General features: G+C 41.6%; 1 protein-coding gene across 1 annotated transcript in view; it reads right to left on the bottom strand.

The window, feature by feature from the left end:
* LOC147025086 (T-cell surface glycoprotein CD4-like) overlaps positions 1–18,560 on the bottom strand; it is a 40,560-nt gene that overhangs the window by 12,380 nt on the left and 9,620 nt on the right. The window contains exons 2-6 of the mRNA XM_085885698.1: positions 7,773–8,132; positions 7,442–7,675; positions 7,043–7,312; positions 6,693–6,932; positions 741–848 (exon numbers count right to left, since the gene is read on the bottom strand). Of these exons, the coding sequence (XP_085741824.1) occupies positions 741–848; positions 6,693–6,932; positions 7,043–7,312; positions 7,442–7,675; positions 7,773–8,132 (1,212 nt within the window). The remainder of the gene's footprint in view (positions 1–740; positions 849–6,692; positions 6,933–7,042; positions 7,313–7,441; positions 7,676–7,772; positions 8,133–18,560) is intronic.

The raw sequence follows: 18,560 nt of genomic DNA, 5'->3' as shown, positions 1-18,560 counted from the left end.
TTTGTCCACCCCCCCCCCCCTGTTTCTGCAAGGCTCACATGGTCCATCATCAACCCCTTCTGATGAAACCACCTAAATCCAAGATCACTGTACACCACTCATTTGTTCCTTTTTTTCCCCTGCCTGTGGAATCAACTTTCACATCCTCTTGAATCACATTCTTACCTCCAGGTCGTCAAGACAGTTGGCCACCACCATCTTGGATAGTTCCCAATCCAAAACTATGACCTGCCACCCATGCTCTTGTTCTCTTCTACCCTTGTTAACACATGCCACCACAATCCCTCCTCCTTCCATTTTTCAAGTTTTCCCTCCTTGGAGTTTCCCTCTGTATCCATCTTGTCCACTCCATGCATGTGTGTTTTGCATCCTGTTTTGTCTGTTATGTCCTGGTTTGTTCAGTGTACCAGCTCTTCCATGAGCCTTGACTATGTGTACCAAAAAAAAAAAGAATCTTCCATAATTCAGAATGGCCATCACAGCATCCTTTCATTCAAATATATTTAAATTTTGTTTGCAATTGTCCAAGGTTTAAAATTTCCAAAATCACAATCTCAATGATGCCTGTTGTTATTTTTGGAATGGTCACATTTCCTTTAAGGAACACGATAGATAAGGGAATTCCTGTAAGTGAGTTTCACGTTGCTTTCACTTTTCTAGGATTATTTCCCAGCAAATATCATTTTTTTTAAGTAAATATCCAGTCAAAGTTCATGTTATGTGCATGGGTTGGTTCCTACCTTTCTTTATGAGCAGGTACCAAATCAGAAGTGATGAAACAATGGCCAACAGGAGCACGTATGCAATGAACATCCAAATGAATATCATACAATGCTGAGTGTCTTGACCTGTGGAACAAAAAACCAGGGAAATATCTATAACTACATAATACATCTTATTTTTATAAAATTTTATTTTGGAAATGAATTGATTGTTGCTGAAGCTTTCATTTTTGTTCAATATATATGGCACTTGTACGCACATCATATTCAAGACAAGGAGAAAAAAGATTTATTATATCTTTTTTTATACATTTTATTGCACTGCTCAATATCCACTTCCTATGGGATGGAGAGTTGTTTACAGAATTGGCATAGTTTACCAATCCTCACTACCACCCATTTCCAGCAGGGGTCAGTGGGGAAACCACTTTCACTATTCCACGTGTACAGGTGAAAAACGGAAGTTGTCTCCCCATACTCGTGGAGGGGTAGGAAGAAGAGACATTTATTTATTGTCTATTAAATAAATCTCTCTTGGGACCCTGGATACCCAAAGCCCGAATGAAAAATTTGGTGGAGGTCAGCCAAGCAGTTTTCATTTTCTATAAGAACAGACATAAAGATCCACAGTTATGAACACACTAGCAAGTTACCCATGCTATGTGTTGCACCCTTTGAGTGTTCAAAAGCAGATAGACAATGCGGAAACTGCGAATAAGCAATTGGGAATCTACAAATGCCGAATCCGTGAACGTCACGGGTGGAAACCTTTACATAATTTTCTCATTTTCCTTTAAACTCAATCTCTCGATATTATCATTTCAAACAGCATCATTCCAATCACAAATTAATACTATGCCATTAATATAACAAAATACAAACACTCGTGAGATCAACAAAAATAGACGCGGTGCTCACGTTTACAACCAATGGCAATACAGACGAATCTGCGGTGAGAAAGGGCAGATCCAACAACTTTGTACAGACCAAAAATTAAAATCTTGAATGTCTTGAGAAATTTATGAAACCTCCCACGCACCGTAGAATTGATAAAAGCGTCGTCGTTCAGGTGGAGACTCAAAATCACAATTGTATTGAGATATTATCAAACCAGCGAATAGTTCTGACGAACCCGTGATTGTGTTTACTTCTGGATAAGGAGCAGCTTCATGCATATCGAAAGTCAAAATAATAACTGTAATGAGTTATTTATGAAACCTCCCACCCACTTTAGGACATCCACTGGGACCCCAAAACATTCCACAGAAGGATTTATGGGGCTGGCCCCAAAACTGAGGGAGTAGTTCGGAGAGGAAGAGACACTCCTGTTTTATAATATAGATTTAGCCAGTCAGCTCTGCAGTGGAAGACAGAGAACGGAGCCCTCCCAGGTATCGAAATATCCACCTTCATGTGTGTATGTATATCTATATGTCTATGTATATATGACTTTCCACTCAATGTTGGAACATTGCTGTGGAGATTTGCTTCCATTCAGCCACAGGAGCATTAGTGAGGTTGGGCAATTGGGTCTGGCTCGCAGTCGGCGTTCCAATTCACCTCAAAGTTGTTTGATGTGGTTGAGGTCAGAGCTCTGTGCAGACCAGTCAAGTTCTTCCACACCGATCTCGCCAAACCATTTCTGCATGGACCTCACTTTGTGCACCAGGGCATTGTCATGCTGAAACATTGTCATGCCTTCCCCAAACTGTTGCTACAAAGTTGGAAGCACAGAATCGTCTAGAATGTCATTGTATGCTGTGGCATTAATATTTCCCTTCACTGGAACTAAGGGGCTTCGTCCGAACCATGAAAAACAGCCCCAAACAGCGATTCAGTTCTGTGAGCTTGTGTGGCCTACCACTTCGTGGCTGAGCTGATGTTGCTCACAGACATTTCCACTTCACAATAACAGCATTACAGTTGACCGGGACAACTCTTGCAGGGCAGAAATTTGATGAACTGACTCGTTGAAAAGGTGACATCCTATGATGGTGCCACATTGAAAGTCACTGAGCTCTTCAGTTGACCCATTCCACTGCCAATGTTTGTCTATGGAGATTGCATGGCTGTGTGCTTGATTTTACATACCTGTCAGCAAAGGGTGTGACTGAAATTGCCGAATCCTCATCAAGGTGGTCTTGGTTGACCCAAGTGAGTATTTCTATTAGTCATGTCCTGTTTGAATGTGATTTGGACCTTGAGTACATCTATTATTTATTACGAGTATAAAAGCCCTTCAAAAATGACGGGTTGCAATTATTTTATTCGAAATATTCAGAGACTGGAAGATATGATGGTTTGAAGCAAGAAGAAGCATTATTTTGAAACGCTACATGTCCAAATGTTACCCTGTTTTCTTTATCTTCTGGGACCTATTATTTCGAGGGGCCAGCCTCGTGAGCGTGCCAAAGCCTGAAGCTTCGCCCAAGCGTCAGGTGTGCTCATATCTTCTTTATTTATTAGACATCGCATGTATGTAAATGAACACTCATTTTACTCTGCACACGTTACACATCACGTGCAGCGAATTTCACTTCCCTATGACTTGTATTTATTGTTTTTTTAAACACTTCTGAACACCGCCATTGAGGCCCGGTTGCGAGTCACCGTCTACATGTACAAAAGAAGAGATGTGATTACTCTTTAATGGAAAATGTTTTTCGACTTTTTTTGTCCTGATAAAATAGCCTGTAATGTACACACAGTCATGTTAAAAGATTGGCCTTTAAAACCCTTCTTTTTAGATCCTCGTGGAGGATCTCGAAGTCTTACTCACGTTGTTGTTCTTGTGGACTTTTTTGTTTCACAGCCTACAGTTTTCATCGAAACTTCCTGAAACTTGGCGGATACTGTATATGTAAAAATACCCTGCGCAGACAGTAACCATCTCTGATTTTGAAAATTCCTCCTTGAAAAAAAGTTATGACGTCAAAATATCTCCACTAATGGGAATCACCTAAAAAATTATCTCCGAAACTTGGCAAGCTTTTTGAATTCTGTTTGCGGGAATCGAACAGGGCATTAGCAGAGATGAATTGCCATACATATGATACACCACTATGACGTCATATCAATTTTTATGACGTCATTCCTATTTTTTGACATTTTTTGTTTCACAACCCAGAGTTTTCATCGGATCTTCGTGAAACTTGCCATGTATATGCAGAAAGCCCACGCTCAGGCAGTAACCATCTCCGATTTTGGAAATTCTTCCTAGAAAAAAAAGTTGACATCACAATATCGCCACGAATGGAAATCGCCTATACCATTATCTCTGAAACTAGACAAGCTGTTTGAATTTTGTTTGCGGGAATCAAGCCGGGCATTAGCACAGATAATTTATCGCAAACCTGATACATCACAATGACGTCATATTCGTTTTTATGACATCATCATTAAGAGGACGAGGATCTCAGCTCATTTGAGCTTGTTTTCGTACTTTTGAAGGGGGACTGACATGATACAAACAAATACACAAACACACATTGACTGTCTTTTATTTGGTACATTGGACCTTGACAAAGTCTATTAATTTTGGACGATTGGAATATACTGTACCTTTGCGACATGGAGACATTTTGAGCCCTTGCAACTTTTCAACCTTTTTAGACACCTTAGACTCCTGAATACTTTTACACCATTTAAACCACTTAGACCCAATGACCCTTCCACCATTTAGACCAGTAGACACTTTGGACTCCATAAAGCGGATAGACCCCTTAGACCCTGAAGACCACTAAAACCCTTGAGAACACAAAGACCCTTTAAACCCATCAGTTCCCTAAAGCCCATAAGACCTTTTATAACCTGAAGACCCTTTGAGACCCTTTAGACCCTTTAAGAACCATTAGACTCAAAATACCCCGAAAACCCTTTATTCTTCGAAGCTGAGAAATGTTAAGATGCCTTTGACCGATTAGCCCACTAAGGTCTTTCAAGGCCCCAAAGACCCTTAAAACCCCTTTGACCCTTTTTACCCATATGACCCTTTAAGACCCGTAAGATGCTTTAAGACCCATTATAACCCAGATACCCTAATCTGACCCTGAAGACTGCTAAGACCCTTTAGACCCTTAAGAATATCTAAGACCTTGAAGGCCTTCAAGACCCTTTAAGACCCTTTACAGCTTAGACCCTTTAAAACCCAAAGACCATTTTGACCTCTCAGACCATCAAGACAATTTAGACCCTCAGATTTTTTTTTATAATCTGAAAACACTTAATACCTTGTAATACCCTGAACACCCTTTAGTCCCCTAAGATGCTTGAAGACCCCAAAGACCCCTGAGACCCCTTATAATCCTCAAACTCATGAGACCCTAATACACTTCAGAACCTTTATAATAGAAAGACCTACATATATGATTCTGAAGACGCTTTAAGACCCGTTAGTCCCTTAAAACCGGTAAGCCACCAAAGATCCCCAAAATCCTGAACATCTAAAGACCCTTTCTACCCCTAAATCCCTCCAAGACACTTAAGACCAGGAAGACCCTTTGACCCCCAATAACCTTTAAGATCCTTGAGCCCCACTGCCCTTTAAGACCATTTAGAGCCCAAAGATTCCTCAAGACCCACGTGACCCTAAAGATGCTTTCGACCTTTTTAACCCTCAGAAGCTTAAATACCCCTAAGACCCATTGTACCTATATAACCCTAAGACCCCTTAAACCCTTCATAATCTGAAGACCCTTTAGGACCCCTTAGACCCTAATAAGACCCCAACATAGCATTACGATGCTTTAAGATCCCCAAAGGCCCTTCAAGACCTTTTATAATCTTAAGACCCTGAAGATGCCTAAACCTTTAAGACCCTCTAGACCAAAAAGATCCTTCTGACCCCTTCGACCATTTAGATACTTTATAATCCGAAGACCCTTTCAGACCCCTTAGACCCTTTATAACCCAAAGACCACTAAGACCATCGAGATCCCCCATACCCTTTATTTCTTTAAGACCCCTAAGGACATTTCAGACCCCAGGACCCATTTGACCCCAATGACCCATGAGACCTCTCAGACCATTAAGACCCCACATGCACTTTCGATCCCAACGACCCTTAAGACAAGTCCCTGTCGTGTAAGGACCTGAAAGTCCCTTTCGTGTCCATCTTATTTACCCCATGTACCCTGCCCCATCCCTCTCCCTTCCACAGATCTTCCAATGTCTGTTCCCCACTGTTTTGTGCTTCCCTCTCCCACCCCTCTTGTCTCCTGCTCCCCATGTTATAGCGTTCTGTGTGTTTGCTCTCATACGAGCCTCAACACTGTATACAAAAACCAAAACAAAAGAACACTACGAACGTCGGAAATAGTTCCTACCAGGAACACAAAAACAAAAACTCTCAAAATGACTCTTTTGGCCTTCAAAGTGTTAAGACCCTGAAGATCCTCAGGACCCCTTAGAGTGTTAGACCTTTGTAACCCAAAAACCCTTTAAGACTGCTTTGACCTTCAGGTCCATCAGACCCTTTAAGACCCATAAGTCCCTTAATACACCTAAGACCCTTTAATACCCTTCATAATCTGAAAAGCCCTCAGACCTTTTATAATCCTAAGACCCTTGAAGACTCCTAAGACCCTCTATGACATTTCGACCTCAAATACCACTATGACCCTGAAGACCCTCTAGACCCCTAAAACCCTCCATACACCTGAGACCTGAAGACCCTTGAGACTTCAAAGACCCCTTAGACCCCCAACAACGGAGGGTTTTAAACTCAGGAATTTTAAACTCAAGAAAACTCAGGAATTTTTCAAGATATTAAACAAGATATTTGTTTCCCTGTACCCTCCACACTGTGGATCCAGTTTATGTTACACGTTATTGAACAATATTTAATCACTTTCATTATTCATAGACTCAACGTGAAAGATTCAATGTTATGATAATTCGTGTTTTGTATCTTCCACTTCTATAGATCAACTCTTTGAGCTGAGTCACGTGTCCAAAAGGTGCAAAACGTACTTTCTGTAATTGTTTGTGAAGTTGTTGTGATGACCCTTCCTGAGTCTCCATATAGAACACACATCCATGTTCCTACATGTTCAGGAGTAAATGAGAGAGTGAAACTGGACTGGTTTGTGACGTCACGATCAGATGTTTCATGACGCCATCCGAACGTTACACCGGGTACAGGATGTGAAAGGTCACAGTTCAAAGTCACTGCAGTTCCATTAGAAACTCCGTTCTTGGGGGTTACTCGGGCTGGGGGTGAAAATAAATATTTCATCGTTAATTTGTTATTATTACAGTTTTAAAGTTGATTTCAAACTCCCAATTGTTCTGTTATAATTGGTACAGGTGGAGCAGCTTACCTGTGACGGTGATAACCGATATGTTATAGGTAACCCGACCAGATCGACACTCGTAATGTCCGGAGTCCTTGGGACGAACATCGGAGATTGTAAGTGAGAAATCCTCGGTGATGGTGAATTTCCCATTTGTTTGTTCCTCTCCATCCTTGATCAGAGATTGTGATTCCTTTGTTTTATACCATCGAGTACTGTGATCATTCACACATGGTAAGGTGATGTTACTTTTAACTGGAGTTATAAAAATACTTCTCTTTACACCATCACGTGGTCCTGTAAGAGAGGGGATCGGATGCTTAATAACACGAGAAATTAAATATTTAATGTTAAATCACAAATGTGAATAAAAGGAGAATTAAAGATAAATTACATCACATGACGGTAATTAAGTAATTAACTTACCTTGATAGACGTTGATGAAGTGATTGATGGTGAGACGAGGTTTGTTCATGGTGGACACGATGCAGGTCCATTGTCCCCCATCAGTGATCTCCATTTGTGAAAGTTTCATTTCCTTTCCCTTTCCTACTGACAGTTTCCCCCTCATCCACTCCACCTCACCCTCACTCCCATCAGAGATCCTGCACATCAGGGTGGCTCCAAGACCCTCGAGTACCGGGTACTTCGGGCTCTTCACTGTGTGGAACAAACATCACATTTTAACCCTTACTTTGTTAATTTATATTAATTACATGTCTTTATTAAATTATTAATGAACATAATAAATATTCACCTTCAGCAGTAACGAGGTTCACCGTGGTGAGTTTGGTTAGTTTGTGAGTGGAAAGATTTATGTGGTTACAGGTGAATGTTCCATAATCATCAAACCGTACAGGTGAGATAAGAAGAGAAAAATCTCCTTCTGTGACTCCATGGCCGATAATGTTCTTGTTATTATTAAACATCCTCCGAGTGTTTCCTTCATTCGGAAAGTCTTGGTACAGGAAGTATTCCCTGTGTGAGTTTCTCCAGTCCCATACCATCCGAGCCCCTTCTCCCCACCATGATCTGGTGAACAAACATGGCAGCGTGACCGCGTCACCCACACGAACAAACACCGATTTCTCTTCCACAGCCCGTGTGTGTTGTACATCTGAAAACACAAGAACACATTGTGAGTTATTAACATAATTATTTATAAACATTTCCAGCTGAGTTCATTGAAATGTAAGTTTGATAAATAATTGAATCAACGCATTGACTGAAACCACGGATTTTAAAGAAACAGATTAAACGAGAAGATCACTCGGTCGAGCGCAAACCTCCACCACATGATGCCTGATCCACGAGAACATATCGGGCCCAATTTTCTGAAATATCCTTGCTATACAGAACTATATCGTTTTTGGCCTTATCTCTCAATGGTGAAGAATCACATTAAAGATTAAATAATTCTCGTATCCAGATCCGTTTCAGATCTTCACAAAATCTAATCAATTCTTCCTTGTCGCACACCAAATCTGTCTTCCAAATTTCATCCAGATCCGTCCACAACTTTTTGAGATATCCTGTACAAAAACAGACAAACTAACAGTCAGAAAGCAGTAATAACATAACCTCCTTCACCTTCGGTGGTGGAAGTCATAAAATAGAGGACAGATTGGGGGGGGAGGGTGATTTGGGTGTGCTTAATAGATATATTCACCTATTTGAGAGGTTGGTAGTTTCATGGTGGATCTCCATTGGTTTTATTCATTTGCATTTTCTTTATGTGCTGTAAGATGTGGTGGTTCCATCTCCAACTTGTTACCACTTATTACTGGAGTTCGTTAGGGGTGTGTACAGGCTCCCACACTCATCATCGCTTGCATGGATTGTATTCTGGGGAAGATGTTAGAGAGATCAAGGTGCAGTGCATCGCTTGGGAAGATCTCTGACTGATTTCGCAGATGATGCAGTCATCCTTGCAGAGACTCTAGATCTTGTTTTTGGAGCCATTGAGGTGCTGAATGAGGAATCAGAGCCATTGGGATTATGGGCTTCCTGGGTCAAAACTAAGATCCAGGTTTTTAATGGCATTTTGGATGCTGCCATCTTGTCTGTACCTGTTTGTTGTGAGGATGTTGAAGTCACAGAGGGATTCACTTACCTTGGCAGTGATATTCATGTCTCCCTCGAGGATGAAATTCGAGTCTTCAGGTCCTTGGTGCTTCCATTTTTGCTCTATGGATGTGAAACTTGGACTCTGACCAGGGATCTGAGATGGAGACTTAACTGATTCGGTACCAGGTCTCTTCGGAGAATCCTTGACGATAGCTGGTCGGACATTGTGTCCAACGAGCGGTTGCTGAAAGAGACTCAAATGGGATTTTTTTACCTGCATGGTGGGCATCAGCTGCAGCTGTATGAACATGTGGCTCATTTTCCTGACGCTGATTCTGCTCACCAGATTCTCTCAGCAAGGGAGCTCATGAGCGGAGAAGGCCAATGGGATGACCGCGTGCCTCGTGGTTGCAGCATAATATGTTGAAAGGCATCTCAAGTAGATGGGGATGGGCCAGGCATCTGCCTGGGGCATGGCCAGACGGAGGCCCCTGGATTACCAGCGGAAAGTGGAAGCAGCAACGTGCTGCTCTGGTGCATGCTCCCATACCTGACCAAGCCTATCTCAGGTCGCTCACCTGCATTTGTTTTTTTTTTCATTTTGTTTTTTTTGTATACCTTGTCGAGGCTCGTATGAGAGCTAACACACAACTCACAGCAAGGAGGCATGAGACAAGAGGGGCGGGAGTGGAAGGGACAAAACAGTGGGGAACAGACACATTAGGTGAACTGTGGAAGGGAAAGGGATGGGGATGGGACGGGGAACATGGCGATGAGAAGATGGACATTACAGGGACTTTCAGGAAGGAAAGCAGGGGAATTGAAGGAAGTGGGCTTGGGTGGATTATCGGGAGTAGAAAAGATCGAGGATTTGGATGGGGGAAGATAAGAGGTGGTGGTGAACAGCTGTTTTGAAAGCCTGGAGGGAAGAATGGGAAAGAATAGAGTGAGGAAGTTTATTCCAAAGGCGGGAAAAAAGAGGAATGAAAGAGTGGAGATGAGCAGTGATTCGTGATTTTGGTAGTTTTAGCAGAAGGGGGTTGTTGGCGGACCTTGAGCGCCCTGTGGAAATGTGGTGGGGACAAATCGCAGAGAGAGCAGGGGGGGCAAGGCTGGAGAGGAGTCTGTAGAAGACAGAAAGACCACCGACCAACCTGCGGTGATTGAGTGAGAGGCCCAAAGACTCAGCTTCATTGCGGGAGATGCCGATGATCTTAAATGCCCTGGTTTTGACAGCGTGAAGCCGAGAAAGGTGGGAGGCAGGAGCACCAGCCCAGAGGGGAGAGCAGTACTCCATCAGGCTACGGACAAAAGCTTTGTAAGTGGTCAGGAGCTCAAGAGGGCCTAGGAAGGACTTTGCACGACGGAGGATTCCCAGTCGGCGACTGGCTTTTGATGCGAGGTTGGAAATGTGAATTTCCCAGGAAAGGTCATGGCAGATAGTGAGACCCAGAAGCTTGAAAGAAAAGACTTCTTCCAGAGGATTGTTGAGAAAGTGGATGGGGGGGGGGTTTCTAAACGGTCCTTTCGAAGAGACATAGTGAGAGTGTGAGATTTGTCTGGATTGAAAGACATGTTCCACGTGTTGGACCAGTTTGTGATTTTATCCAGATCTGCAGTGAGCGAAGAAGCTGCTGCTTGCCGGTCTGAGGGATGACAGATGGTACGGCAGAGGGTGGAGTCGTCGGCAAAGAGAAATAGAGGATTTTACAGAGAGTCCGAGAGATCATTGATGAAAACCAGAAAAAGAACAGGGCCCAGAACGCTACCTTGAGGAACTCCAGCCTGCACAGGAAGAGGGGATGAAAGAACTCCATTTAGGGCCACACGTTGACTGCGACAGGAGAGGAAGTCTGCGAGCCATGAGTGGAGATGGCCTTGAATACCATGGGAAGAGAGTTTGGTGAGTAGTGCAGGGTGCCAGACTGTGTCAAAAGCACGTGATATGTCCAGGGATACGGCTCGGATTTCCTGTCTGGCATTGAGGACCTCCATCCATTGATGGGAGAGCAGAAGCAGCATATCCAGGGTAGAGTGACCTTGTCTGAAACCAAATTGATGATTGGAAATCAAGCCATTGGAGAAGAGGAAGGATTTCATGTCTGAAGCGATGATGGATTCCATAACCTTGCTGATGATTCGGAGAAGGCTGATTGGTCTGTAGTTACAGGGATCTGTTTTTGCACCTTTTTATGCAGGGCAGTGATGTTAGCAGATTTCCAAGCAGATGGCAGATGACCTTGGGAAAATGAGAGGGTGAATAGAACAGAGAGAGGGTGAGCAAGAGCAGAAGAGCAGGCTTTGAGGACACGTGGGCTGATGCCGTCTGGACCGTCTTCACTTTCTTTTTTTCTTTTTTCTTTCATTTATTTTTTTCTTTTTTTTTTCATTTATTTATATTTTCCTTCGCAGATGCTTTCTAATGGTTCTGTGATTTTCCTCACTTATTGGCTTTGATGTCGGTCAGTGCGCAAAATTACCGTGCTTCCCAATTGTCTCGGGTCACTCACCGGCATTTGTTTTTTTTTTTCATTTTTTTTGATTTCCATTTGTTTATATTTTCATTTACAAATGCCTTCCAATAGTTCTGTTACTTTTCCTGATGTTACGGCTTCGATGTCCATGGGAGGGCAAAATTTCAGCTTTCAAACATCACCAGGAAGGCTCCGAACTTTAAGATCAGTCAGTCTGTCAATAAGTGAGTCAGTCAGTTAATGAGTGGTTAGAATAAGCTTTATACATAACAAGTTCTTCCGCTCGACTTACAATATTCTTAATAGATTCATCCACTCCACCTACAATTTATTTAATGGGTTCATCCACTCTGCTGACAATTTATTTAATTGATTCATCCACTTTACTTACAACTTATTTAATAGGTTCATCCACTCCACTTATTATTTGTTTAATGGCTTCATCCACTCTACTTACTATCTATTTAATAGGGTCATCCACTCCACTTACTATCTAATTAATAGGCTCATCCACTCCACTTACTATCCATTTAATAGGGGCATCCACTCTACTTATTATTTATTTAATGGAATAATCCACTCTACTTATTATTTATTAAATGGGATCATCCACTTCACTGACTATCTATTTAATAGGGTCATCCACTCTACTTGTTATTTCTTTAATAGGATCATCCACTCCAATTGCTATCCATTCAATAGGTTCATTCACTCCACTTGCTATCTGTTTCATAGGTTCATCCACTCCACTTGCGATCTATTTAATAGGTTCATCCACTCCACTTACTATCCATTCAAATAAGTTCATCCACTCCACTTACTATCCATTCAAATAGGTTCATCTACTCCACTTATTATCTCTTTAATAGGTTCATTCACTCCACTTGCTATCCATTCAATAGGTTCATCCACTCCACTTGCTATCCATTCAATAGGTTCATCCACTCCACTTGCTATCCATTCAATAGGTTCATCCACTCCACTTGCTATCCATTCAAATAGGTTCTTCCACTCCACTTGCTATCCATTCAATAGGTTCATCCACTCCACTTACTGTGTATTTCATTGGTTCATCCACTCCACTTGCTATCTATATACTAGGTTCATCCACTCCACTGACTATCTAATTAATAGGTTCATCCACTCCACTGACTATCTATTTAATAGGTTCATCGACTCAACTGACTATCTATGTAAAAGGTTCATCCACTTCACTGACTATCTATGAGGTTCATTCATTCCACTTGCTGTGTATTTAATAGATTCATCCACTCTACTTACTGTGTATTGAATAGGTTCATCCACTCCACTTACTATCTATTTAAAAGGTTCATCCACTCCACATACTATCCATTCAACAGGTTCATCCACTCCACTTACTATCTATTTGATAGGTTCATCCACTCCACTTACTGTGTATTTAATAGGTTCATCCACTCCACTTAATATCTATTTAATACGTTCATCTACTCCACTTACTGTGTATTTCATCGGTTCATTCACTCCACTTACTATCTATTTAATAGGTTCATCTACTCCACTTACTGTGTATTTCATAGGTTCATTCACTCCACTTACTATCTATTTAATACATTCATCCACTCCACTTACTATGTATTTCAAAGGTTCATTCACTCCACTTACTGTGTATTTAATAGGTTCATCCACTCCATTTACTCTATTTAATAGGTTCATCCACTCCACTTACTATCCATTCAAATAGGTTCTTCCACTCCACTTGCTATCCATTCAATAGGTTCATCCACTCCACTTACTGTGTATTTCATTGGTTCATCCACTCCACTTGCTATCTATATACTAGGTTCATCCACTCCACTGACTATCTAATTAATAGGTTCATCCACTCCACTGACTATCTATTTAATAGGTTCATCGACTCAACTGACTATCTATGTAAAAGGTTCATCCACTTCACTGACTATCTATGAGGTTCATTCATTCCACTTGCTGTGTATTTAATAGGTTCATCCACTCTACTTACTGTGTATTGAATAGGTTCATCCACTCCACTTACTATCTATTTAATAGGTTCATCCACTCCACTTACTATCTCTTTAATAGGTTTATCCACTCCACTTACTATCTCTTTAATAGGTTTATCCACTCCACTTACTATCTCTTGAATAGGTTCATCCACTCCACTTACGATGTATTCCATAGGTTCATCCACTCCACTTACTATCTATTTAATAGGTTCAACCACTCCACTTACTATCCATTCAAATAGGTTCATCCACTCCACTCACTATCTCTTTAATAGGTTCATCTACTCCACTTACTGTGTATTTAATAGGTTCATCCACTACACTTACTATGCATTTCATAGGTTCATTCACTCCACTTACTATCTATTTGTTAGGTTCATCCACTCCACTTACTGTGTATTTAATAGGTTCATTCACACTACTTACTATCTATTTAATAGGTTCATTCACTCGACTTACTATCCATTCAAATAGGTTCATCCACGCCACTTATTATCTATTTAATAGTTTCATCCACTCCACTTACTATCCATTCAAATAGGTTCATCCACTCCACTTACGATGTATTTCATAGGTTCATTCACTCCACTTCCTGTCTATTTAATACGTTCATCCACTCCACTTACTATGTATTTCATAGGTTCATTCACTCCACTTACTGTGTATTTAATGGGTTCATCCACTCCATTTACTCTCGATTAAATAGGTTCATCCACTCCATTTACTCTATATTTATTAGGTTCCTCCACTCCACTTACTATCCATTCAAATAGGTTCATCCACTCCACTTGCTATCCATTTAATAGGTTCATCCACTCCACTTACTGTGTATTTCATTGGTTCATCCACTCCACTTGCTATCTATTTACTAGGTTCATCCACTCCACTTACTATCTCTATAATAGGTTTATCTACTCCACTTAGTGTGTATTTAATAGGTTCATCCACTCCACTTACGATGTATTTCATAGGTTCATTCACTCCACTTACTATCTATTTAATAGGTTCATCCACTCCACTTACTATCTATTTAATACGTTCATCTTCTCCACTTACTGTGCATTTCATCGGTTCATTCACTCCACTTACTATCTATTTGATAGGTTCATCTACTCCACTTACTGTGTATCTCATAGGTTCATTCACTACACTTACTATCTATTTAATACGTTCATCCACTCCACTTACTATGTATTTCATAGGTTCATTCACTCCACTTACTCTCTATTTCATAGGTTCATCCACTCCACTTACGATTCATTCAAATAGGTTCATCCACACGACTTGCTATCCATTCAATAGGTTCATCCACTCCACTTACTGTGTATTTCATTGGTTCATCCACTCCACTTGCTATCTATTTACTAGGTTCATCCACTCCACTGACTATCTAATTAATAGGTTCATCCACTCCACTGACTATCTATTTAATAGGTTCATCCACTCCACTGACTATCTATTTAATAGGTTCATCCACTCATCTGACTATTTAAAAGGTTCATCCACTTAACTGACTATCTATTAGGTTCATTCACTCCACTTACTATCTATTTAATAGGTTCATCCACTCCACTTACTATCTATTTAATGGGTTCATTCACTCCATTTACTATCTATTTAAAAGGTTCATCCACTCCATTGACTATCCATTCAACAGGTTCATCCACTTCACTTACTAACGATTTAATTGGTTCATCCACTCCACTTACTATCTATTTAATAGGTTCATCTACTTCACTTACTATCTATTTAATAGGTTCATTCACTCCACTTACTATCTATTTAATGGGTTCATTCACTCTATTTACTATCTATTTAAAAGGTTCATCCACTCCACTGACTCTCCATTCAACAGGTTCATCCACTTCACTTACTATCTATTTAATTGGTTCATTCACTCCACTTACTATCTATTTAATAGGTTCATCCACTTCACTTACTATCTATTTAATAGGTTCATTCACTCCACTTACTATCTATTTAATGGGTTCATTCACTCCATTTACTATCTATTTAAAAGGTTCATCCACTCCACTGACTCTCCATTCAACAGGTTCATCCACTTCACTTACTATCTATTTAATTGGTTCATTCACTCCACTTACTATCTATTTAATAGGTTCATCCACTCCACTTACTATCTATTTAATACATTCATCCACTCCACTTACTATGTATTTCATAGGTTCATTCACTCCACTTACTGTGTATTTAATTGGTTCATCCACTCCATTTACTCTCTATTTCATAGGTTCATCCACTCCACTTACGATCCATTCAAATAGGTTCATCCACTTAACTGACTATCTATTAGGTTCATTCACTCCACTTACTATCTATTTAATAAGTTCATTCACACCACTTACTATCTATTTAATGGGTTCATCCACTCCATTTTCTATCTATTTAAAAGGTTCATCCACTCCACTGACTATCCATTCAACACGTTCATCCACTTCACTTACTATCTATTCAATAGGTTCATCCACTCCACTTACCATCTATTTAATAGGTTCATCCACTCCACTTACCATCTATTTAATAGGTTCATCCACTCCACTTACTATCAGTTTAATAGGTTCATCCACTCCACTTATTATCTATTTAATAGGTTCATCCACTCCACTTGCTATCCATTCAATTCGGTTCATCCACTCCATTTACTCTCCATTTAATAGGTTCATGCACACCATTTACTATCCAAGCCTGGTGTTGGCTTATTGGTTAGGGTGGCGGCTTGGGATCCAAGGGTCCTGAGTTCAAGTCCCGTTGGCTGCTGAATTATCACCAGGGGGTTGACTCAGCCTGTCATCCTTCCGAGGTCGGCGAAATGAGTGCCAGTGTACTGGTCCCGGTGTATGCCCCGGTTAGAATAGGTGTACCATATCCCTGTGTGTCGTAAGAGGCGACCAGGGTTGGCGTCAGGAAGGGCATCCGGCCATAAAACATTGCCTCAAGAAAAAGCCAAACCCCTGCACAGCAGGGAAAAATGGCTGTAAAAACGGTCATACACCATTTACTATCCATTCAAATCGGTTCATGCACACCATTTACTATCCATTCAAATCGGTTCATCCACTCCACTTACTCTCTATTTAATAGGTTCATCCACTCCACTTGCTATCCATTCAAATAGGTTCATCCACTCCATTTCCTCTCCATTTAATAAGTTCATGCACACCATTTACTATCCATTCAAATCGGTTCATCCACTCCACTTACTATCTATTTAATAGCGAACGCAGTGAGCTTCATACTTAACGCGTGCACATGAGAAAATAGGAAACAACAACAACAACAACAACACAATACCCCTGGCCAGTGCCGTATATAAAGAGAGTCTGGCCAACTGGCTTGGCAGACGCCATATTGCATCCCAGCCAGCATGATTCTGGCTCTGCGGGAGCATACGCGTGGCACGATATAAACTGGCATTTTCCTTCTTACACAAAAAGTAATGGGAGTTTCGACTTCAAATTTTGAGCTTCCCTCGACAATAAGTCGCTCTACAAGTTGGTGTATTCTGGATGCTGATAAACCCACCCAAAAATAACTGAGGTGGCATAATACCACAAGTCGCATACTGAGGACGGACTAATCTATTTCTTGACTGTACAAGATTTCTTGCCTGAATCTATGGAAACCAGTGTATCGCACGAACCACAGAGGCTAGAAATCTCGCGCAAAATAGACCAGTTCAGCAAAGCCAACCATGGTTCGAAGAGCTCCTCAGGATGAATTAAACGAAACGTGACCCAGAATTACAGAGTACAAGATTCATAAAACGAAAAAGTACGGTAGATGGCTATAGATGGCCAGGACGGTAGACGGCGAGAACCGCTATAGCAATAGCGGTTATAGCCGTCACCCGTCCATAAGGGGTTAAAAGTCAAAACCATCTTCGGTTCTTCTCCATATGACTTGACCCCTTCAGGACGGGAGGTGGCTATAACCGCCAGGCGGTTATGGCCGCCTCCCGTCCTGAAGGGGTTAATACGAACAACTGACACCAAGCTCAGTTATACTTAATTTTTTTAACACACGCTCTCATTGCCGCGCTCTTGCTGCCGAGTTGACTGGCAGTACCAACTTTTGCCTGGCTGACACGGATCAAATTTTGCGCTTTGGAATAGATGTACAGACGCACAGTGAAAAACTTCGTCAGTGGCTTCGTTTTCAGATCGTGGCAGTCGGGAATATCAACTGAGAAAGCTGACAGACGACGGACAAGTTTTTCAACCAGGTTATGCCCATTCAACTGGTCCTGCACCATCCTGAACTGCTTCTCTCCTTCTCTGAACAGCTTGAAAGCCTCGTCACTGCAATGAGTCAAAGTGCCTTCTTTGTACTCCTTCAGCCTTGTTATCGCCTCATGACTGCCCTGCGAAAGAGACTTTCGGCAGTCCTCTCTGACTTCCAGGCAAGTGGTGCAATGTGTCCAGGATTTGAAGACGGAAGAGATACAGTAGCCAGCCAGGTAATACAAGCTGCTCTCTTGGGCTTTGCTGAGAGGATCAGGAGGCAGCTCTCCAATCAAATAGCTGAATGTGTCCTCGTCACATTCGTCTGGTGTCGCCGGTTTCTCTTTCGGAGTGTCGAGGTAATCCGCTAAAAATGACCAGTCATCCTCGAGATAATTACCGGACGTGGGACACTTTAGAAATTACGCCACCATTGTGAGCTTCAGAGCCTGTCTGAATTCCAGCGCGTTTGGGACAGGATTCTTGAATCTGACGCACCCAAACAGGTTCTTGAGGCAATCCTGCGTGAGTCTGGATGTAAGCACAAAGTGGTGTCCCTTGGCCAGCAGTTCTCTCTGAATGTCGAGCACAGACGAGGCCGATAATATGACACCGGATTGCCACGGCTTGCACGATTTGCCACATTCTATCCCTCCGAATACCACCAGCGTCTCTTCAAGGTGCCGGATCGCCTGCTCGTAAGCACACGTATTCGCTTTACTGAGTACGGTGGCAGGGTGACAGCTGGACATCAGAT

The sequence above is a fragment of the Eptatretus burgeri genome, chromosome 6, assembly GCF_056783735.1.
Source record: "Eptatretus burgeri isolate ZD-2024b chromosome 6, Ebu_testis_v1, whole genome shotgun sequence".
Lineage (NCBI taxonomy): Eukaryota > Metazoa > Chordata > Myxini > Myxiniformes > Myxinidae > Eptatretus > Eptatretus burgeri.
The sequence above is the reverse complement of the archived record's forward strand: the minus strand, read 5'-3'. Positions and strand labels throughout refer to the sequence as shown.